This window comes from Sarcophilus harrisii, chromosome 2 (assembly GCF_902635505.1).
Source record: "Sarcophilus harrisii chromosome 2, mSarHar1.11, whole genome shotgun sequence".
Taxonomy (NCBI): domain Eukaryota; kingdom Metazoa; phylum Chordata; class Mammalia; order Dasyuromorphia; family Dasyuridae; genus Sarcophilus; species Sarcophilus harrisii.
The window spans coordinates 144,570,913-144,596,518 of record NC_045427.1 but is presented as its reverse complement, the minus strand read 5'-3'; the positions used below and the strand labels follow the sequence as shown (position 1 = coordinate 144,596,518).

At 34.6% G+C, this 25,606-nt stretch overlaps 1 protein-coding gene across 2 annotated transcripts in view; it reads right to left on the bottom strand.

The window, feature by feature from the left end:
• The window catches only part of APMAP (adipocyte plasma membrane associated protein), a 47,644-nt gene that overhangs the window by 6,050 nt on the left and 15,988 nt on the right, over positions 1–25,606 (bottom strand). For both annotated transcript variants that reach the window (XM_012540831.3, XM_031951015.1), the window contains exons 3-7: positions 23,227–23,342; positions 7,196–7,288; positions 6,139–6,255; positions 2,192–2,366; positions 945–1,079 (exon numbers count right to left, since the gene is read on the bottom strand). In XM_012540831.3, the coding sequence (XP_012396285.1) occupies positions 945–1,079; positions 2,192–2,366; positions 6,139–6,255; positions 7,196–7,288; positions 23,227–23,342 (636 nt within the window). The remainder of the gene's footprint in view (positions 1–944; positions 1,080–2,191; positions 2,367–6,138; positions 6,256–7,195; positions 7,289–23,226; positions 23,343–25,606) is intronic.

Sequence of the window (25,606 nt, the reverse complement as noted above, 5' to 3'; positions counted from 1 at the left end):
GAAAGAAAGAAAGAAAGAAAGAAAAGAAAGAAAGAAAGAAATTTTGGTCAAAAAGCACTCCTTAGATCTTTTGGGGATGCCAGATCCTTTTAAATTCCAATTGGAGACCTGGGTCGGATACCGATAAGCATCTAGGCCTGGGGAGTTTGGCTTTCTTTTCGACCTGAAATCTGAACCTCAAGATTCTTTTCTAATGGGCAATTTTTGAACTCATTCTTTGCAGAAGGTCCAAAGCAGGACCCTACCCACTGAGAAGTCATTCTCTTCTCAGTGCCAGCCTCCATTTCCCTAATAGGATTTTGCCACTAAAGAAGTCAGTCTTTTAGCAAAACTGGTTTCCTGTCCAACAATAAACTTCCATTTTTGCCACCTAAAACTCTTCAGGTTCGTGAATTCTTTCATGTTGAACCTCTGCATCAACCAAAGGGAATTTCCATAACTCTATGACTGCTACTAACCTCATCAGAAGGAAAATGAGGCAAACATATTCAAGAGTCTCACAGCTAGAAAATGTCTGACATCAGATTTGAACTCATAAAAATGAGTCTTCCTGATTTCATGCCCAGCACTCTTATCTTTTGTTCCACCTACAGGCCCAAAATTCAATCATATCTGAATCTTCATGATTCCACAGACTATACTGTCCATGGAATTTTCTTGACAAAGATATTGGAGGGATGTGCCACTTCCTTCTCCAGTGGATTAAGGCAAAGATTAAGTGACTTGTCCAGGGTCACACAGCTATTGTCTGAGGCAAGTTCTGAACTCCTGGCCCAAAGGAAACAGAAAATAAAAGTGGCCCTAGGTAGTATGGTAAAAAATGTAATGTCACTTTTTTTTTTATTTATTAATAAAACATTATTAGTAAGAACTTAATAGACACTTGATAGGGGAAAAACTATAATAAGTAATCCTTATTATTCCATCCTACAACTATAACAAACCTTCTTATTCTTGCCATAGTAGTTTCTGCCACCAAAACAAAATCTTCAGCAGGAGACAGCTGGACTCCATTCGGGAATCTTAATCCCTCCATTAAAACCTTTACTTCTCTGGTTACCGTATCATATTCTAGCAATCTGAAAAATAGTAATAAATGAATTGTTAATAAATTAACATTCCCATCAGTAATATAAGAGCAGGGATAAATGGTATTTGATGATGTTTTTAGTAACCTTCTCTATCCACTGGGTACTTTAGGATGTTGATCTGATATTGAAATTCATTCACATCTACAGATGAATTGGATTGAAATGCCTGACTCATTTCCAAATTAGCATTAGAGATACAAGTTTGGAGCCACTACTATACCACAGTATCAAATCCAGGAGAGTTTCCATAGATTCTCTAGTTATCTTAGGCGACTTGTTTTTTTCCAAGCTAAGAGAGATACAAGATTACCATATCAAATCAGACATAAATTTAAGAAGACATTTAATAAATGCCTGTGGAACTTGTCTACTATCATTTACAAAAGTTCCATCATAAAATAGTTCAATTTCTGCAGTAAATCAAAAACACATCATCTTCTTCCCTCATAAAAATAGGTTGTTATCAGTATTTTCCGAATTCTTCTCATTAGAGGTTTTTTTATACTACCCTTTCTACAGAGAGAGAGAGAGAGAGAGAGAGAGAGAGAGAGAGAGAGAGAGATTGATTGTTCTTGAAATTTGTTGTGTCCCTGGAATAAGCTCAAATCATCCAAATTAATATTAGACTCTCAGAAGCTCTTGAGCACCAGGAGGACCTGACAATCAAGATAAGCTCTTTGGATCTATTCTATTCCAGAAGATACCTGAACCTGTTCTGAATACAAATTAACCTCAATTCCATGCTGAGAAACCTTTAACCCCAAAACTCTGTGGATGCCCAGTTATGAGGTCAATGAAAAAGTCACTCTTATTCTACAATGTCAGGGAGTAGCTAAGATCTCACTAATTTTTAACTTCTATTCAGTTGTTAATTGCCACTATCATCTGATGAGATTTCCACTTGCATAATAAGCCCTGGTTTCACCCTCCAAAAGGATGTTCATTATCTCACTTGTATCAAAAGCTTGCTTAGAATATTCACATGATTTTTAAAAGTAGAATCTTTTTGTCCTATAATGAAAAATAAACTTTATAAACCTTACTTAAGCTATCCTTCTTGACATCTATAATTGAGTAGAAATACAGAGATAAACACTTACCGTCCATCATCTGTACCTTCCATGACCAAAAGCAGATAATCTCGTCTTTGCCATTTACTGCTAGAATCCGTAAAATAAATTTTCCTCCCATCTTTGGTAATTGTCAGATCATTCACAAATGACATTTTCTTTCCTTCAATGGGTATTTTGGAAGACAAGAGGTGTTTCACTCTACCTAGATTAAAAAAAAAAAAAGAATATCTAGTTTCATTTTAAACTTGCTTTTCCAAGAACCTAAATGTTAGAAAAAGATGATTTTTAAAACATAAACATAATTATCTTCAAAAAGAAAAATTAGATGAAATATTTTATGTCAAGCAAATCAGAAGATTAAAATTCAAGTTTTTTCCTTAAATACAACAATATAATAATATTTTAGCCCATAAATTCACTAAAAGCACATAATCTCCCTTCTCTAAGGCAAGGATTCTTTTATATATATAGCTTTTTATTTACAAGTTATATGCATGGGTAATTTTACAGCATTGACAATTGCCAAATCTTTTGTTCCAATTTTTCCCTTCCTTCCCCTCCCCCCCTCTCCTAGATAACAGGTTGACCAATACATGTTAAATATGGTAAAGTATAAATTAAATACAAAATAAGTATACATGTTAAGGCAAGGATTCTTAACTTTGCATATACAAACACCCAAGGGATATGAAGAGGAAAAAAAAAAAACATTTCAGGGAATCTGTATATCTTTATTTCAATATTACTTATTTCCTTTGTAAACCTATTTATTTTATATATTTAAAAGCATTATTATAAGGGTCGATAAAGTTCATCAAATTGACAAAGAAGCCCAAGACACAGAAAAGGGTAGGGCACTTTTTTTTATTTAGTTCATTGGCATGAAAAAATATGTAATCAGTAACCATTAAAGTAATTTTAAAAATTAATCCAGTTTAAATTTGAGAAAGAAAATATTAAAAACTCTCCATTTATCTGCTTTTAAAATTCAGAGAAAACATACAAATTTTAAAAATATAACTTTTTTGCTATCCTAAGGTTTATATTTTTGTGAATTAAGAGAGGAAAGATAGGCACTTATATACGCAAAGATATATGGAGAGAGATGAAACACACCTACACAGAGTCACACAGAGAGACAATGATAAAGTGAAACCAAGATACAGAGACATTCATAAAATAATAGAACTATCACATAAACTTTCAGATCACTGAAGCTAAAAACCTTTATTTAACAAGCTGTTTTCACAAATGTAAGCTTCTTTGAGTATTTGCCCTTCCAGTTAAGGAAAATTTTACTAAGAACTAAAGAACTTACCCCAATGTTGGCAGTACAGAATGCCATGTAAAATGTTTTCCATACAAATATAAGTAATTTAAGCTCCCTAAAGGCAAAACTATTTTGATTTAGTCTTTGTCTATCCTCCCACTCTCATCCAACTACAGATACACATACACACCCTGAGAAAAAAAGGCAGCCTTGAAGCCAGAAGAAATGGGTTCATGTCTTGAATCTAAAATACACTAGTTTAATCACCATGAACAAGTTACCTACCCTCTTGGTGCTTTAGGAAACAACCCATGTCTACAAATTACAGAGAAAATGACAACCTACACTAGTAGGAGGATTTGCCTCAGCTGGGAATTCTCTACACTAATGAAATTACATATTTAGTCTTTATCCCTAAGTCTTTACTTTTTTAGCATTTAGTATAGAACCTTCCACATGGTGAGTACTTTGTTAGAAAAGTTCACAAAAATCATCTATTTCTATATGCCATTAGTGAAAACAAAAGAAACTAAAAAAGAAATTAATTTCATCAATATCTTAAAGATATTATAGCTCCATAATCCGAGAGTTGGAACACAAAAGGAATTTGGCAATCATCTAGATCAAACTCTTTACAGATTAACAAAATGAAATCCAGAAATTTTAAGCAAGATGATCAAGGTTAAGCAATCTTGAGACAGTTAATATAGAATGGATCTACAATGCAATCACTGGTCTTCCCACTCCAAAATGCAGCATGCTTTCCATTACACCAAATTACCTCTCACCTGCACAGTGAATAAAATTATTTTGATAGAATTCATGGGAAAACTGAACTGCTTATAATTAGATTTCTAAATATAGTAAAATGGTAATACTTCCTAAATTAACAGAGATTTAATACAATATTTAAAAGTGATATGTTAGTCTATAGAATTAGACAAAGTCAAAGCAAAATTAATATGGAAAAACAGACAATAATGAGAACTATGAAAAAGAATACTGCCAAAAGAGAAATAATAAAATGGAATATTAAAACATAACACATAAAACAATTTTTTTTTCAAAACTATCTGGCACTAAAAAAACAAAGAATATAGCAAACCCACTGATTGAACCCAATTGACTACTGCTAAATGAATTCCTCATGTAAATATTAGGGAATAAAATCACTATTCATTATAAATTACTTTTAAAAAATCAGCTGACAAAAAATGGGTTTGGATCCACTCCATATACCACAGTAAACTCCAACTATATCAGTAATCTAAATACTTTCAAAACTTTTTTTAAAAACTGAAAAAAAAAGTAAAAACATTTGTCTCAATATAAGGAACAGGGATATTTTAATCAATAGAAAATATTGTTGGAAGCAAAAAGTAATCAGCTTGATTATACAAAGGAAAAAAGATTTTATACAGTTAAAAAAAAAAACCCTCTAAAATTAGAGAAAAAAAAAACAGATTAGAAAAACTATTCATAGGAAATAAAGTCTGACATCTAGAATGTGTAAAAAAATAATACATATTGATAACAGAAATAAGATTACCCTATTAATTACTATTAGTAATATATTGATAGTAATCAAAAAGGAAGAGTAGATAACTTATGAAGCAAGAAATATAAATTGGTCATAACTATAGGAAAAGATGCTCAAAATTCCCAAAATAATCAGAAGAATGGAAAATTCAGAAAAACCTTAATATACAAACTGATACTTATTAGAATGGTAATTTTGGCAATTTTTTTTAAAATCCAGTTTTGGTAGATCTACAGAGAAATACTATTTGTAAAATCACATGCCACTGCAAACAGTTGAAGAGCAACATGGCAATACGCATTAGAATGTCAAAAGAGATCATGGCTTTCAACCCATGATCTCATTGCTAGGGTTCCATGCTAAGACACAATGAAAGGTCCTGGATATAAAAAAAAAATTCACAACTACTTTATTTAGAATAATTTAAAAAAAATAAAAAACACTGGAAACAACTGATATAACCAATAAATAAGAGAACAAATGAAAAAATCATGAATACATATGGTGCTATAATAATCAATATGAAGCACATATAGTATAAATAACTATATAGCAGAGGAGAAGCAGAGAAAAAAAGTCAACAAAACCAGAACTTATATAAACTAAACTATATATTTTTAACAAGAAAAAAAAGGGAAAAAACAAAAACAGAACCAAAAGGGATACAACTTCAAAGTGGCTCAATGTAGGGGAAAAAAAATACTTTTCTGTGAATTCATTGGGTTCTACCTTATTAAAAGCTAAAAATATAGGGCAGCTGGGTGGTGCAGTGAATAGAACCCCAGCCCTGAAGTCATGAGGACCTGAGTTCAAATCTGGCCTCAGATACTTAACGCTTCCTAACTGTGTGACCCTGGGCAAGTCACTTAACCCCAATTGCCTCAGCAAAAAAAGAAAAAAAAAAGTTAAAAATATGGGGGGTATTTTTTTCATTTTTTACATGTTCGATTTGTTGTTGATTACTAAGTGTATAATTTTTTAAAATAAAATGTTGAAATGAATTGTCATAGATCAATGATTTATACACATTCAAGTAAATGAAAAAACAGTACAAAACTATTTGTCGTGATTCTAATTCTAATGCAAGTTAAGAAATATAAAATTATTTCAAGGCAAAGCCTTGAGGTTACCAAAATAATTGCAATATAAGGGATCACAACATACCTGTATTGGGATCCACTTCAAATATCCCCTGGTAAGCATCTGCCACAAAGAGTGTACCATTAGGCCCAACTCGTATGCCAAGAGGTCTGCCACAAGCAGGTTCATCTTCTCTGGTTTCTATGAAGACAAATGAAAAGGAATGCTAATTCCAAATCTGGAATTTTGTCCATAACAGATTAATTATCTTCCAAGGTATCTTCATGATTTCTCTTTTCCTACTATACAAGACTAATTATGGTATATTGTTAAGGTTTCACCTGTTTAATGTTGCCTCACCAGTTCAAGTCACAGTTTCTGTACACAACACAGCATCTTTTTGAAAGAATGAGAATGTACTTAGCAATACCCACCACTATGAAGCTTCATTTTTATCTTAGCAGTGTCAAACTGTTGTCAGTTAATAAAATAAGGTTATTAGTGATAGCCTCCAAAAGCTGTCCTATATCTTAGTGGGTCATACTATTACCCTAATCTATTTTTCTACTACTCAGAAAACACAAAACTAATCTTTCAAACCTAATTCTATATTAATCTATGGATCTATTTTTCTCTTTTTATAAAGCTATTTTACCAAATCTATAACAACCAATATTAAAGTTTTCACCTTCTATTTCCCATTTCAAATAGGCTTTCAGTTCTATACAGATTAATGTAATAACTATAGTGTCATCCAAAAAATTACAAAGGATTTAGAGAGTAACACTGAAGTGTACCAACAGATTGACTTGGGATTCACAAAAGAATGACTACTGGGTCATGCAAATGAACAATGCTGTATGAAATAAATATTCCATTTGTTAATACTATTCTTTGGGAAAATCAAAGTAAAGAGAATTTGGGCAGCATGGTTAAAATTATTCCAGTAGTTGGCAAGTCATAGTCCCAGGCAAGGTATTAGTAGAACCCAGGGATCTCTCAAATTTCTGACCATTACTTTTTCCATTGGTAGATCATGCCTCCTTGAAAATTTATTTGATCTCTAATTTCTAGTAGTTATATGGAATAAGTGTCTCTCTCCAGATTTCAAGAAATGCATAAGAACTCTTCAAAGACGTACTACAAGGGCCTTCACCAAGTCTGGCAATTGTGATTACTTCTCCATTTTCAAGTTTTACAATCCGACCATCAGCAGTGCCAGTAAACAAAACATCTGGAAGAAGACAGAAGAGGTTACTTGAGTACCTTATCTACAGAGTTGTGAACATCATAAATGTTTATGTGACCTTCCTTGATGCTCAAAAAATTACAAGTGACTTTTAATTCTTCACTTTGCTAGAATATAAAAGTAGTCATAGGGGAAAAAAGAACTTTTGAGAGCAAAACTCCACAATATTTTAAATAAACAGAAAAGCATATTATGCATAAATAATTATCTCTTTGAATATAACTTAGGCATATGAAAAATATGGTATTTAGAGGAGAACCTGGAGAAAATAATAGTCATTAAATCTAAATGCCAATGGAAAGCTAAGGAATTGTGCTCTCTTGAATCATTACCCCAATAATAAAGAATACAACACAATTATATCTTCTTAGACTGTGTGATTCTTATATTCAACCTCCCACTACAAATTTATGCTACATAACCTTACCCTGGCCCTTAATGCACCTAGACAATGCTATTATATTTTCCTTATTAACTCACTATCCCATTCCCCACTGAGATTCTTCCATATCTTTTTATACCTCTTCAACCCTCCTGACTCACTCCTCCCTCTTTCCACTCTCTCAACCAGGCTGCCTCATATTTTCCAGAAAAAAACGGAAGCCATTACCCTGAATTCCCTCTTCTCCTCTTTTCCTCATCTGCTATCATTCATATAACTTCTACAACTATCCCAATCATCCCTCTCTCATCTAATAAAGTATCCTTATTCCTTTACCAGAGCTAACCCCTCCACCTACTTAAATGATCCTATTCCATCCAATATTCTACAAAAGATTGCCCCTCTATATTCCCCTTTTCAATCTCTTTTTACTCAATTGGTTCATTTCCTGCTACCTACAAACCTGCTCATGTCTCCCTTTCTTGACCCTTCTATCAACTATCATCCCATATCTCTTCTACTTTTTGCAACTAAAATCCTTGAAAAAGCTATTTTCAATAGGTCCCTCTACTTTCTTTCTTCTCAAGCCTTACAATTCAGTTTCCAACATTATTCCACTGTAACTACTCTCTCCAAAGTAACCAATGTTCTCTTAGTTGCTAAATGCAATGAACTTTTATCCCTATATTCTCCTTAAACTCTCTGCAGCCCTAATTAGACTCTTACAGTTGATCACTCTCTCCCAGATACAATCTGTTTTCTAGATCTGAAGAAACCACTCTCTCCAAGTTTTCTTCCAGATGAGGTATGAGAAAAGTAGCAAATCCTGAGAAATCCTAAGGCTACTCAGCCTTGGGAGTAGCACAAACAATGCTGGCCAGTCGCAATAATTTAATGCTGATTCAGTTGGTCAGTAAATTGTAGAAAACAATGATGGGAACTACCTACCATTCTGCAATAGTACCTCTAAACCATAATATTAGCATATCAATCTAGTCTTTGTTTCTCTTTCCCATAAAGTTATCTTCTTGATTCTGACACTGTTCTAAAAATTCCTTTGGAACTTTAGCCCACCGTCAAGTAATAAATCTTTGCTCCTTAACTTGAAGACTGTGTGCATGAATTCTTTCACCAAATCCACGACACTGACCAGGGAAACCCTAATCTTGTTGGGGTGTCTTTTTCCTCAACATTTCTATTTCATCCCACTTCTCTGTCTCCTTAACTGAATCGTCCTCCAGCATATGTCCACTCGTCATGGAAGGTCCCTCAGAGTTCTGTCAAGGGTCTTCTTTTCTTCTCTCTCTATACTATTTACTTAGTGATCTTATACCTCCTATGGATTTAATTACCATCTCTATACTAATGATTCCCAAAACTACTTATCGTGCCCCAAGCTCTCTGCTAACAGTCTTGTTAAGATTCATAAAAATCTCCCAAAAGAGACCCCAAAAAGGGTCACAGACTAATGTCTAGAGGCATCTCAAAAAAATCTGTAGGCTTGAACCCATATCCAAGACAAGGAGCAAAGTTTACTATAATTGTAATGCCAATTGAAGTGGGCTAAATTCCAAAAGAATTTAGCAAAGAACCAAAAGAAAGAAAGATTTATAGGACATCAGAGCTTCATGTTACATATTTGCTAATTTTATGACTTACAAGTAGGGTTGAGGGGTGATCTATTCACTATTGTCTCAAGAATATAGTTATCATTGACCAACAGATTATCTCTCTGACAGTCAGTAATGTTTATAGGACTATTCTAAGGCCAGAAGACTTTAGAATTATTGACAGATTGTTAGAACAATAGCACTCTAAGATCAGGGGACCTTCTCACTGCTGTTTCCCCCCTAGAAGCTGTACCCCATCATTTGTCCCCTCTAAAGCATTTGAAACCCAAATTCATTTGGTTCAAAGGGAAAGAGACTTCATCTTCTGGAGCTGCTTCATGCTGATAATGGGTGTAGAGCTGTCTTTATCTAGTGGGGTCTAGACTAAATAAAAGAGGCACAAAACTTGAAGGTGGTGGCAGCCTCCAGGCAGTGCTGAATGTAAAAATCTGTCAGCCAATGTTATTCAGGTTGAACAAGTAGTTGGAAGTTCATAGCTTGGAGTCTAACAAATCTCACAAGTAGGTTAAAAATGCAGGGGCCAAATATGAGCAAAAAAATAAATAATTAAAAGTGGGATTACGAGGGACAATAACTAGGAACACCACTCAGAGGAAGACTTGAGGGGATGGGGTAGACAAGGCCATCATGAATGTGTCACATCCATTTCCCCAAAATTGCTGTTTTTGTCTCCTCAAAGGAATAGGGGTAATGGATAGAATAGTATGGCAATTATTCACAGTAAAAGTAGTGTTCAGGTGGCTTAGGGTGCAAGTACCATAATGTTTAAAAGGCATTAAGCATTGGGTAGAGAAGATGACATGCAGAGTAGAGATAATAATCTTAAATGGATTTGATCTATTTTAACAAAAACCTTTGAGCCTTTTCAGTCTTACAAAGGAAGACTTTTAATCAATTAATAAAGGTGACAACAAAAACCAAAAGCAGTTTGAAGCCCCGGCAAGGAGGCATATGTATAAAATCCATTTGCCAGTCCTCCCCTAAATATGTACTCCTCCTCCAGATAAGCTTCAAGATGGGGAGGGGGAGGGAAAGAGAGTTAACAGACCTTTCAGGATTTACTTGGACACAATTTGGGCAAGCCCGACAGCCCTGTTTGATTATTTCTCCTAGCTTGTGACCAGTGAAAATAAGTTTCACAAAGGATTGGAGAGCTTTTTTTTCCCCCAAGTAAGTATCTTGGTAAAGACCAAAAAAATGTTTATACTGGCTGGCTTCTGAGATTAGAAGTTGGCCTAAAGGTGTTTGAAATCATCCGGAAGGAGAAAGGGTACACCCCCTTTCTTTAGCAAGCACTTGTTCCTTGGAATTATGAAAGTGTGTAGGAGTCAGAGAGTTGGGGAATTAAAGGTGCCATGGTCAGGAGCAAACAGACAGCAGCATGGGCAGCTGAATTTGCAAGCCTGTTTCTACTGGCCTGAAGTGAATCCTCCTTCTGGTATCCTTTACAAAACAATAACAGACATGTCTTTAGATCCATGGACAGCTTAAAATAATTGTAAATTTTTTCCTGCATATTTAATGGGGATATTATTTATTTATTTTTGTTGGCAAAAGTCCCCTTTCTTTTCATATAGCCTATGATCTTGCAAAACATGAAAGTTATATTTGGAGTCAGTATAGATGTTCACTCTCATTCCTTTCCCCAATTCTAAAACTCTGATTCTGAACCTGGTGGGGAGTTAGAATCTCCAGTGCTTAGTCTAGGGTGAGCTTAGAGACCTCCTCAATTAGTAGGGTTCTGACAGCTACTACTTTAAGGCAGGAGAGTCACCCCAAAGACACCAAGTTTCTTGGAGAAGTAAGCAAGGGGTCTGGTATAGGGTCCCAGGGACTGAGTCAAAACCCCTAGAACCTGGCTGTGCCTTCCATCAATATATAGCATAAAAGATTTTAGATATTGTTAAGGCTGAGGTAGAGATTGGTTTAGCTTTCAGGATCTTAAAAGCCTTGACCTGATCAGGGCCCCATTAAAAGGGTATTGTGTCAGGGTCTTGAATAGAATCATAGAGGGGCTTGGCAATAACTTAAGTTAGGTATAAAATCCAGCCATGCCCAGGAAAGTACTGTTTGGAGAGTAATAAAATTGCTTCCAAATTGCTTCCTCTCCACTGTGAGCAAAAAGGAGGTAGGAGTTAATTCATGAACAGACAGATAGGCAAAGTGGGCCTGGAGACAAAGAAACTATCACCCCAGGAAGCCAGAAAGTTAAGGGTTTCTACAGCTGCACCCAGAGAAGCTTCTTAGGTGGGGCTGCAGATCAAGATATCATTTACATACTGGATAGCCAGTGCCTGTCCAAATATATGGGGACTGTCACAGAAACCCTGAGCTACCTCCGTGTTATGGACATGACTGTCCATGCTAATTATTGGGGGTTACATTCCCCTGGATTTGCTACTTCAAAGGTAAAAATAAATTGTGGGTCTTTATGCAATGGTATGCAAAAGAAAGCATCTTTAAGATCTAAGGTAGAAAACCATTGTATCCCCTAAGATACATTGGGCTCATGGCTTCTACTGACCATTTGATCTGATTATAGAAATTTGCTATCAGAGGAAAAAGCAGGGACATGATTATAAAAGCATCAAAACAGATTCTTCAAGCTTCAATCTGAGAGCACATACATGACAGGATAAAGCATCCTTAGCTCTGTTTGACAGCCGATCATGCAGTAATAATTCCACTTCATAGAGAAACTCAGGAATAATCAGGTAGGAAATAAAGAAATAGAACTGAGAAACTGAGTCAGAAGGATCCAACCTTGAGCAGAGGTTAAGGTTGTCCTCACAATTCTTGTACAGCTAAGACATCTACCTATGACTGTTCAGAAAGGCATCCCTCTGAGTAACTTATGTCATTTCTCTTGAATGGTGGTGGATTACTGACTTAATGATCAGGTAATCAAATTCAAAACTCAAAAAACTATCAGTTATAGTCCCAAGAGATTTTATCTCTAATTGCAAATTAATAATAGCTTAGGGCTAGATAACATTATTTTTAAAAGTTTATCAGGACTTTCACATATAGGAGATTTTATTTAACATGTAGATTCCTATTAAACACATTCCTTGTTTAGAAACTATACATTCTAAACAAGCTCATTTCTCAGGGCTAATGAACTTGCTTATTTAACCTGATGGTTTCAAGAAAACTGGCAAGCTTACAAATTAAGGGGAGTTGACAGAGAGCTGAGCTTGCTGTTACTCACCCCAATTATTCTTAGTGTTTTCATGGGCTGTGCTGTTTGATACCTCTCCTTTTTTTGCCAAAAGCCGTCCTACAGTACTGCATCTATTCTGGCATCCCAGAGAAAGTGTAAAGGTAGTGAAGGTTCCCTAGGAACTTTGCTGAAAACTGCAAAAGTTTCCAAGTTTGGGAATCCCAAGTCAAGGAAAATTTTCTGAGTGTAGAGCTCAAGATGACCCAGACAATCCTTCTCCCAGTTGCTTGGCCTGTTCCACCTATAGGATTGAGGGAGAAAAAAACTGGGGGCTTACCTTGACAATAAGGGAATCAAAGCAGGGGAGGCCCCTATATGGGGCACCAAATTTTGAGGTTCAGAAAGACCCAAGAGGTTGAGGGTCACAGACTGATGTCTTGAGGTGTCTCCAAAGTATTTGCAGGCTTAAATTCATATCCAAGTTAAGGGGCAAAGTTTATTGTAATTGTAATGCCAATTGAAGTGAGTTAAATTCCCAAAGAATTTAGCAAAGAACCAAAAGAAAGAAGACTGATTCATAGGACATCAAGTTAGACCAGAGGTTCATGCTATTTATTTGCTAATTTTATAGCTTACAGGTAGGTTTAAGGGGTAATCTATTCACTATTATCTCAGGAACATAGTTATCATTAACCAACAGATTATCTGACAGTAAGTAATGTTTATAGGACTATTCTAAGGCCAAAAGACTTTAGAATTATTGACAGATTATTAGAACAACAGAACTCTAAGGTCGGATCACCTCAAGATCTCTGATTATAAAGCCTTATGGTTTTATAGTATTTTTTATTTTACTTAGAATTTTATTTATTTTACTTTAGAATCATTTTAGAAGCACTCTCAAGTCAGGAGATCTTCTTACTGCTATATTTCCCCTAAAAGCTGCTTCAATCAGGTAAATTCCCAAAGCAAAACCAGAAGTGGACTAGCAAAGATAGAGGATTAATTCAGCTCAGGAAACAAACTAGCTGAGAAAAGTTTGTAATCAGTCAAATAAGTGCACAGCCCAGAAAGGACAAGAAACTGGTGAGAAGAGGATAGACTCTAAGTGGTTCAAGTCTGTAAGATGACTTTCTCCCTGCCAAGAATTGGTGAGCCACCTGAGTGACCGAGACTAAGAGAATTTAGGTTTGCATTTCCCTTTGATACAAGGAAACCCTAAGAAGTTCAGGTCCATAAGATTCTCCCATTTTCCTTTGATAAGATCAGGTGAGTCCTCCAGCAAAAAGGATAAAATACTATGAACCTTAGGAAAGGAACAATCTAAGGGAGCTGATTCTAAAAACCTATCTAGTGTCCTGGGAAGATAGCCTTTTAGGAAAAATTGGGAGGAGCTACCACAATGTATAGGAATTAAATATTATTGTTTTGTTTGGGCAGGCTCCCTACTCAGAGGAACAGTTGATCCCCCAGGGCTGGCTATAAATTCAAAGGAGCTTTCAAAAACAGTCAGCCTTCTCCAATGACTTTGGGTCCAAAACTTCCCTTGAAAAATGCTTGTTTTGTACATAATTGGACTTATGCAAGAACTGCCACATCAAAAAAAAGAAAAAGGAAAAAAAAAAAAATCTGACATTTCTCTGAATCCAGAACTGTTCAATTTGGACCTGCAGAAGAACTGCTAAAACATTTCAGCAGATTCTGGGGATTTTGAGGCTGTTTTAAGTTGCTTGGCACCATCTCTCAGTCAGCTAACTTGAGTTAGTGTACTGTATTTTTAAACAGGCCTAATTTATATGACTAAAAAACCTTCTGAGAATTTGAACCATAGGCTTAGAGAAAAACTGCAAAGAGGAAAAGAAAAAAAAAACCTACTCTCTCTAGGATTTTCCAAGCTTCTCTCCCTTGGGAGAACCTTGTGGAATCTGTTCTGGCTAGGCTGGTATCCCTAACTGGCCTGGCTTCTTCTAGGGTTTGCGCTGGTACCCCAACATCTTTGACATGGCTCCCCAGAATTTCTGGCACTGAGGGAAGGTTAGTCATTGGGTCACAGATCTGCAGCTGGACATCTAGGTCCAAATTTCTCTGAACCTCTCCCCCAGGGCCCTAAAGACTGCTAATTTCTTAAAGCTCTGTAGATGGACCTGAAAGGGCAGTTTTCTGCCACCTTAAATTTTGGGGCTATGTGGGTTTAAATTGCAATTCTGATTCTGAAATTGTATGAGATAATTACTATTAACATACATACTAAATAAATTAACATACATACTAAAATGTATTAGCATACATGCTAAAATTATGAACTTATTTATTCTGGCATAAGATTTTAGAAATATGTGTGCATTGATATTGAAGTACTGCTACTAAAAATTTTAATCTGTATTTAATTTGATTTTAAATTTAAAAATTTTGGTTCTCTGGAAACCTATCTAAAGAGGTCACATATTTGTATCTCCCAATTAGACCATGTTGCTTTCTAAATTGTATATTGGGTAATTTGTAAAAATTGTATGAGCTGTGCTTTAACATTCTGGATATGTAGTATAGATTTTGTTTAAATTTGATCCAAAGTTATTTAGATATTACCTATATTCTGAATCTTAAGGTTTACCTTGCTCCCTTTAACAAAGAAGTAAAAGCAAAAAAATCTGGCATATAGGGATATGAGTAATTGCAAAACAAATTGTATCTGAAAAGTGTGTAATATGTCTAAAGATAAATAAGAAGATATTGAGGAGGTATCCCTCCAGGGGGAGAGATCCTGGCTCTAAAATATTCAAGGTAGGTTTTAATGAAATGATACCAGTGAGGAAACTGAGATAGACCAGACCATTCTATAGGATGGCTAGAGGCTTTCCCCTGAGCTCTGCTGTTTTAGAGGGGTTAGTGTAATAATATTGGAACAAATTGTATCTAAGTATGACTACTAATTCTGATAAAGGAACATATTCTACTTCTAAGTTTCTATAAGAAATAATGAAAGGGATTGGAAATTGAATAGCAATTTCATACAATGGGCACTGTCCTCATTAGGGAAAGTAGAAAGAATGAATCAGATTTTTAGGAAATGGATAACTAAATTGATGTTAGAGACTAAATTGCCTTGGACCAAATGTTTGCTTATTGCTTTGTTATAGAATTAGAACTGTTCCCAGAAGTGATCTGGGACTTTTCCCCATATGAGATTGGTTTATTTTATTTAGAAGGGAAAAGGGAAAGAACATTCTCTTCAGAAATAAAGGATAAATTTTTAAGGAATTATATACTGGCAGTGTTCTCAGTCCTTTTAACCCTTAGGAAGCAATGGGTTGCTAGCCCAGACAACTACATTGGAGTTTGCCGTTCCAGGAGACTGGGTGCTTATTAAGTCCTGGAAGAAGCAGAGTGGGAAGGACCTTACCAGACCTTACAGATGACTGAGACTGCAGTCTGGAGATTGCACATACCAGGCTTAAAGGACCTGTGGAGGAACCTCAAGAATGGACTGTTAAGGATAATTTATAATCTCTAAAATTGACTTTGCAATTAGGAATGTTTTGGTGGGAAGGAAGATTAATTGTGATTAGAGGAATTTTAACAATATCGGTGTTGTACCTGTCATTTATATTTCCAGAAAAGTTTAAAGAGACTCCTGGATTGGAAGTTGAATTAACATTTTTTTAGGATGAAGAAATTATTAATGTTAATTCTGAAAGGGTTCTTTAAAATGTGAAAAGGCACTGGATTTGTTAGCAGACCAGACCACTCAGACTAGAGAAGCAGTACTCCAGCATAGATTGGTATTATATTTGTTGGCTGAAGAAGGTAGAGTTTGTGGGACATGAAATTTTTGATATGTGAAAATTGATGATAATGGACAGGTAGTGATGAAAATTGCCAAAGACATCAGCTAATTGGCCCATGTCCCAGTCCAGATCTGGTCCTCACTGATACGATCTATGGTATGTCACCAGGTGATGGCAGGCACCAAAAGTTGGGGTTTGGTCATGTGAAGAATTCACAATGGTCATTCTCTTTGGCAAAAGGTAGATTTGGGGGAATAAGTTACAGGCAAAATGAAGGGATACAATAGACATCAGGAATGGTAAATATGAAATAGAGTTGGAAAAGCATATGAAAGATAAGTTCCTCAAAGGAACTCATAATTTCCCAGTAGAAAGGGAGTATGCCATGAGATTGGGGCATACCCTCAGCTGGCAGGCTAAATTCTGAAAAGGACTTAGCACCCTAAAAGAGTTAGTTAGCTATAACGATGAGAGGTGGGGTTGGAAAGCATAGTGGCATTAGAGGAGATACCACATGGCATGGGGGAGTGGGGAGGGAAAAGACACCACAAGGCAGAATGCTTGGGTGGGCTGACCCAAAGGAAGATAAAATCACGGGATAGCCCACAAGTAGGTTTTATAGGGGAAATTTAACATGACTGGAATTTCCACAGAGGATGAATCTCAGGAGTCTGACATAACTTGGATTTTTGACTGGCTTTCCTTTAGAGGTGGGACCAAGGAACCAAACTGAAAACATGTTTTTTGGTTCCTTCTAATAGCTTTAAATGGAGACAAACTATTCCCTGTCTTCCTCCCCTGTGTGATATAGCTTATCACAAAGGTAGTACAAACATCACTGGTCAAGATGATAAAGACTGAACAACCTGAAGATGCAAGTCTAGTTAGACAAGGATGGACCCCAATAGAGAAAAAAGACAAATCAGACTCAGAAGGATAGGAAACTGAGAATAAGATGTTTGAGGAAATGTATCAAAAAATGGTGTGAGAGGTCTTCAAAGATTAATAAAGAAAAAGGTCTAAATGGGATAACGTGAGTGAAGACCTCTCAGGGGAATGTGATCTTGATCTATGCCCTAATTGTGACTTGAGACTTTGCAATAACAAGTTGAGCTATAACTAAAAGCTGCAGATGTTTATCTTAGATAAGCAAACATTTTTCTCGGGTTTCCCCCACTACCCCACCACCACCTCTTAATTAGCATTTAAGTACTTGATGGGTAAAGAGTTTATTTACTAGTCTTATTATGTTTCTGGGATAGATTTCTGTTTTTAAAATATAAGCCTGGATTCCCCCAGACAATAGGAGAAAAGGTAGGGAGGGGAGGGGCTTCTGTGTTAGGGTCAATATAATCTTATGTTTTGCATTTTGCACTTTTGCACTTCTCTACTGACACCTTGTCTGTTGGGAAGTTGCCCTTTACCTTGAGAATCTCTGATTTCAATTTGGGTAAGAGTCACTGTCCCACACAGAGTCTCTTACACCTTACACTTTCTATCCAGGCTGTTGCATGAACAAATCATTTCATCTCTCAGCTCTGGACATTTTCTCTGGCTATGTCGAGCTCTCTCTTCTCTGCTTCAAAACTAACCTCCCTGGCTTACTTTAGTTCACAACTAAAATCCCATCTTCTACAGGAATCCTTCCCCAATCCCTCATAATTTGAGTGCCTTCCTTAGGTTATTTATCTCCTATTTATCTGATATAGAGTTTGCTTTTTAAACATTTGTTTGCTTCTTGTCTCCCCAATTCACTTATCAATAACTGGAGGATAAAGGCTATCTTTTGCCTTTATTTGCATTCCCAGAGCTTAAAATAATGTTTGGCATATAATATTCACATATAATGTTTGCATGGTTGATAAATCCTCCATTAGAAATCTAATCAATATGTTTGGACATTACCTATTTAAAATTACATCTGTAATTTTTTCTATGCCTGGAACACATTCCTCCTCCTTATCCACCTGGTGAAACCATTCACTGTTTTCAAGGCCAAAACCATTAAGCCTTTTCTGATTCCCACAAGTGGCATTGATCTCACTCATTTTCTGAAAAGTATTTTATTTAGCTCTCTCACATTCCCTTATCAAAACACACCTTGGGTTACCCTTGTTTGTGTATTTGTACCTATATATGCATGTGTATATCTTTCTGTGTATGTATTATATCCTGTTAGGTTATAAGCTCCTTTATGATAAGGACTATTACATTGTTCATCTTTCTGTCTACATACTTAGGTAAAGGACCTTAGACAAAAATGTATTTAAGAAATATTTGCTGAACTAAATGTCAGTCAAGCAAATATAAGGGGGGGTATTCTTTATTCATATTGATAAGGTGCACCTTCTAGGGGAGATGTAGCAATAACCCTAAGGTCATCTAGCCTTGGAAATGTTGTAGTTTAAAATGATATATTCTTCCCTTAGCTCCTAGAAGATCCATAGGATAACCCTAAAGTCTCCTTACCTTGGGAGAGCTATAGGTCTACAAATATTACTGGCTATCAGATAATAATCTATTGGTCAGTGATAACAAAATTTCTGAGATAATAATGAGGTGTATACCAGACCACTCCTCAAATCTACTGTAAGCCATAAAATTAGCATATCAGTGATAAAGCCCTGGTCTCTCTAACTTTTTCCTATAAATTTATCTTCTTGCTCCTGGTTCTTTGCTAAATATTTTTTGTACTTGGCCTGCTTTAATTGGCATTACAATTATAATAAACTTTGTCCCTTGACTTGGAGATGAGTCCAGGCCTAAAAATTCTTTTGGGACGTGTGACACTGCATTGGAACCCCAACCTTTTGGGATCTCCTTTGAACCCAACAATATCACCATAGATTTAGAACTGAAAGAGAACAAAGGATACCTAACATAATTCATTCGGTGTATATGTGTATAAGTGTGTGTATATATAGCTATAGATATATCTTTATATCTATAGCTATATATACACACATATATACATATAAAGTATACATACATACAGTATATATGTATATATATATATATATATATATATATATAAGCATATATACATATACTTATACACATATACACAGAGTGAAAATCCATCATGTAACACTGTAAAAGTCTCTGTTCCTTTTTAGAAGACTGATTTCTAAATTAACATAAAAATATAATTTCCTATTTATTTCTAAAAAATCTGAAAAGCAATTAGATAGAGCACTTTATATGGCATCAGGAAAAACCTAGTTCAAATCCTTCCTCAGACACTTACTAGCTGTGACCTCAGGCAAATCATTTAAACTTTGTCACCTTCAGTTTCCTCATCTGTAAAATAGGAATAATAAAAGCACTTACCTCACAGGGTTGTTGTGAAGATCAAATGAGATAACATTTAAAGTGCTTTGAAATTCTTAAAAGTGCTTTATAAATAGCATTATTATTGTTGTTAATTATTATTTCTAGGCAAACCAGAACAGAAGGAAACTAGTAGTATGGCATACTTAAAGAAACAAAAGGCTGCACTGCAAAATGTTCCCATTTAACATCTCCCTATGGTCTAAACGTCTGAACCCAAAGAACTTTCTTGCATCAATGTTTTTTTTTATTAATGTTGACCAAATGTCATAGAATAATTATTAGAAATTTCTTTCCATATAAAATATCAGTATCAATATAAAAATTACATATTACTGATTTAGTCATTAATACACCCTTCTCCTTGCTAAGAAAAATTCTTCAATATGCATCTTTGATCCCTTCCCTTACTGTCTCCTCTATCAGATTGCCATCATTATCATCCCCATTCTCTTAAATCTTCAGTTATTCCCTATTTATTGGATTCTTTTGGGCTTTCTATAAATATGTCTATGAATTTCCCATCTTTTAAGAAAAATAATTTGTATTTTTATTGATTCTAACATCCTCACTATTATCTTATATCTCTCCTCTTTTTCTTGACTAAATTCCTTGAGAAAGCCATTAACATTCCACTTCCTAGCTTCTCTCTAGATCCTAAATTGCAAGCAACCTAGGTCTGACCTAATCATTTAACTGTAACTGTTCTCTCCTAAGTTACTAATCACCACTTAAATGATAAATCTAATTTCTTTTTCTCAAACTTCATGCTTCTTGACTTCTTTGTGTATTTGGCATGGTTATGCACCATCTCCTCCTGCATATTCTTTGTTTTCTAGGTTTTCCTAATTGCCCTCTCCTACTTGTCCTACTTGTCTGACAACTCCTCAATCTCCTGTGCTACATCTTTGTCCTGGTCATGGCTACCAACCTTAAGTGTCTCCTCAAAGCTCTAACTAGGATCTTGTGATAAGATTAATATTTAACAGCATTCCTCTGATGCAGATTCTTCTCTATAGATTCTTCCTCCTCTTTTTACCAACAGGGATTAATTTCCCTAAATGGAGACAAAACTGTCCTCGAGATCAGATTGGCCAAAACTCCAGTCACATAAGGGTATTAAAAAATTATAATAAAAAATTTAAAAAATCAAAGCTGCACAAAGTTTGGACCTTTCCTTTTGTTAACTGTTCAATAATTTGGGGTGCTTCTTTTCATCCCAATCCATGCTAAGAGAGTACTGGTATTAGAGGATTCTTTTCTATTTATTATCTTTTATATTATCTCATTTGACAACCTATCTCACCTCATCAGCTCCCATGGATTCAATTATTCTCTCTCTCCCTCCCCCTCTTTTTCTCTCTCTGTATACACACACATATATACATGCATACACACACACACACACACACACACACACACACACACGATTCTTAAATCTTAATTTCTCATGTGATTTTTAGTCACATTATCACCAACCACTTTTTAAACATCTCAAACTGGATTGGATACGCCATAGACATCTCAAATTCAACATATCTAAAAGATAACTCATTACCTTTCACCAAAAAATGTTCTCCACTTTCCAATTTTCCTAAAAAGTACTACTATCCTCCCAATCAACTAACTAGGTCACCACCGTCATACCATCCTTAACTCTTTACATGCACTATCTGTTGTCAAATCTTATCATTTTTACCTTCACGACATCTCTCATATGTCCCCTTCTCTCCATTCACAAAACCACTACTTGAATATACCCCATCACCTCTAACCTGGACTATTACAATTACCTCTAACTGGACTCCTTGCTTTGAGTCTCTTCTCACTCTAAATCATCCTCTATTGCAATGTCAGATTGATCTTCCTAAAGTACAAGGCTGACCATGTCATATGCTCTAGTTAATAAAGTCTGGTGGTTCCCTCTTATCTCCAAGATTAAAAATAAAATGCTGGTTGAGACTATATTTTTTGTCTTTTGTTGTATCCTTTGTGAATATCCTGGAACACAATAAGCATTTAATAAATGCTTGTAGACAGAACAACCAATGAAATCACAAGTCTGAAACAGTTTTTTAATAATAATCTTTCCAAATAGTAATATCTCCATCCATCCCAAAATAAAAGCTGATGAAACTTTATGTGACCTCTATCCATGGGACATTCTATGATCAGTCATTAAATGGTCTTATTTGTTCCCTACTCTGCCTCACACATGGACTAGAAAAATCATCAAGTGATTCACCAAAACATCTACATTTCTAATATCAGAATACACAATCAATTTGTCTCTTTTTAACAGTAGCTTGGAAATAATTAGGAAAATAAACATAATGGTGATAGGGGAAATAGATTATTGGAATTCAAAAAAAAGATGAGAACTGAGATTTGTTAAGCAGTAACTAATAGTAACAACAATAATAAAAATAACTTTTAAAGCTGGGCAATTTCCATCTGAGCTTTTGTTTTTTATTTACTTTTTATCCAAAGAACAAAAACAAAATAAATTTTCTAAAATTTAAATAAATTAAAAGTTTTCTTTAATAAAATAATTTACAAGAATACCACACTCACAAATAGTTTTGTGCTTCCATTAAAAAATGTCCAACATCTTAAAATTATTTTTCTCCAGCTAAAATTTTGCATAGCTCTGATCAAAAGATTTAGAAACAGAAACTATCTAAAGTTTTCAATCAGGAAAGGAAAAACACAAAAATAGCCTAATTACTTTAATCATAATAAAATTGAGGTTTTGGGAGTGATAAACATTATATATTAAGCAATGCAAAGTGATTTACCAAAATGAACTGCTCACGACTCTTTGCATTGCTGTTCGATACATCTTTTTTATTGATCCATTATTTATTCCTTTTCATAATTCTCCCTTTATATGCTCAACAGATATCTTGCTTATAGATACCTGAAATAGAATCTAAACTACACCATGATCATTGACCCCTAGTTTATCACCACTGAGGTAAAACCAATCTAGCTCAGCTAAATTCTTGTGCAATTTGTCTAAATCTAAAACTAGACTGTTTTTAAGGGAATCTTTCTAGATTAAGCAAAGAAGTCCTACCAAAGACAATTAATACACTAACTGGGAACTGTTTCTTCATTGTAACAAAATGAATTAAGAGGAAGGCAAACTGGAGTTAAACAACAATTATTCTTTCAGTTTTTCAAATAAATTAAACTTTCCTAACTTGACCGCCAATATTATTTTTTATCTTCTTGTGTTTCAGTGAAATGAAAGAGACAGACAGATAGACAGACAGAGACAGAGGCAGGAACACAGAAATAGAGACAGAGAGAGAGGGAGGGAAGAAGTGAAGGAGAGAAGAGATACCCAAAGGTCACCTTCAAATCAGTTACTATTAAAAAATGTTTTTATACTTTAATAGACTAGGCTAAAAACTAAAAAGTTGTCTAACTAATTATATAAATATTCTAAAGCTAATAAGCAATACAGATTTCTCCTTGGGAAGTTAGGAAGCCAATAAGATGTGGGATTGACACAAAATAGACTCCCCCCTAAGAAATAAAATTTGAATTAAAATATTTCTCAGAAAAATAAGAAAATCAGAACAATTTAAAGGTCATGGATGAATTTAAAGGTTTTACATGCTTACCACCAATATTTGCTATGGACTCTGGACCAATAAGCTGGTTTTCAAATAATTTTTCTGCTTGTTGCAATTTCACATTTGATCGCAGTACTCCAAGTAGGAAGGGAGGCTCTTTGAAACTATAAAAAAATTAAATATAATTTATTCAACAATAAATACAATAACAAAATATTTATTGAGAGTGTACTATGAGCATAGGACTACATTATTTGATGTAGGAGATACAAAAACTATCACGTAAGTATTACCAATCATAGTTCTATTAAAGGAAGATGATGTGTTCCTAAAGACATATTTAGTTGTCATAAGCTTAGCAAATGTAACCAGAAGCATTAGAAGTTGTTTCAGGAAGTAAGAAAACTAAAATTACAGAATGAAAATGTCATTTAAAATAAAAATATAAAGCAGTAACCATTTTATGAATGGTTCCGTAATCATGTGTTAACTAAACATGTCTCTTCAAATCTTAAATTCCTGAATAAAAGAGCAAACGATTGCATCCTGCTTTCTTTCCCCTAACCACTCTATTCCCCGCCTCAACTTTTCTCTTCCTAGAACCTGTCTAGTTCTGAGAACACTTTTACTAACTCTTTTCACTATGTCTTCTAGAACTTTTGCTTTACTATACTCCTTTTTATCCTTTTATCATTTCTATCTCACTTCTATCTACTTCTTTCATCCTCAAATTGATTTCTCCTAAAGACACTTCATTTTTGCAATGGTGAGCACTATTCTCATTACTTCCAACTTATAAAGAAAGAGAGAAAGGCATACTTTTTGCTCTCTATTGTCAATCCTAGTCCTCTGTTCTGTCACCACTATTTAATAGTCTCCTTTGAAGCCTTACTATTTATACCATCCTGTCCCTAACCTATTTAATATCATCTGCCAACTCCAGAGCCAGCAATCTTCTACCTTCTTTAATGGCTTAAATATCTCGTTCAATCTTCCTTTCCACTTTATGTTCTACCAACATCCTAAGTGACTTTAATGTCTTTTTTGATGACCCTCATAATACACTGATCAGGTAATTCTTCAATATTTTCAGTTTCTCTGTCTTCCAAATGAATTTTATTTTAGTCACAAAATCTTAGACTTCATCATCCTTTCAAACTGTTCTGTCTTCAAGAATCTGTATTCTGAAATTATCCTCTCTGACTATAACTTTCTATCCTTTTCCCATGACCTCCTCCTATTGAATTTGCTCTTTGTCCTTATCATGAATTTCATCCTTCCTATTTTTTACCCAGTTCTTCCATCACATGTTCTAAATTCACTGATATTCCTATCCATTTGATCCTATAGTAAGTTTTATTAAATTAACATTATTGCATTAACATAAGAATATTGTATGAGATGATGAAGTACAGTTTCAAAAAAAACCTAAGAAGACTTATATAAATTGATGCAGAATGATATGAGTAGAACCAGGAGGACAATTAAATGAATAATTACTATGTTGAAAAGATAAGCAAAGATTTTGAAAGGCTTAGGAACACTGATTAACACAATGACCATGCACAGATTCAAAGGATTCATGTTGAAATATGCTGCCTACCTACCTCATGATACAGAGACAATGGACTCAAGAGTATGGAATGAGATATATTTGTTAGAACATGGACAATTTGAGAATTTGTTTTATTTCATTACACATATTTATATTAGGTTTGGCATATTTTTTGTTAGTTTTTTTTTTTTTTTTTTTTTTTTGCTTTCTCAGTTGGGGCAACGGAAAGAAAGGAAAGGAGATGTAATATATAAAAAGTCCAAAAGATATCATTTCTGGGTATTTAATCATTTTATTAATTATGGCTAGTAAATAATTCATAAAATAATGGTCATTTGGCTTTCCCCTGTAAACCAAGGATCCCTCTTGACATTTAAATACCCTTAGAAGAGTGGGTATTACTGAATTCTGATGGGTTAATAATTAATGAGAATCAGTAATGTCCTTTATAAGTGCTGACTAAATAACTTACAGGGGGTTATTTCTAAATGAGAAAATAGTATAAAACCTAGATTCCCCATCCCAATATTAACTAGGCAATTCATATGAGAGAGAAAAACAATTATTTTTCTCAGGGAAAAAGATCTTTATTTTAAAAGAAATTTTTTTAGTTTTTTTTTTTTAATTGCATAGATCTTTACCCTTATATCCCTAAATCTTTAATCTTCTATCACTCCTATTTTGTTAATTACCACTATCAAGTTGTTTATATATCTGTCTTTTCCATTTTATATACAAATCTATTATCCATTAATAGATTGATGGTTTTGATTACAAAACCATGCTAACTGGCTCCACTATTAATACATGCTATCTAACCTCAAATGAAGGCATATCAATGAACTTATTCATTTCTTCTCACCAAAATTCCAA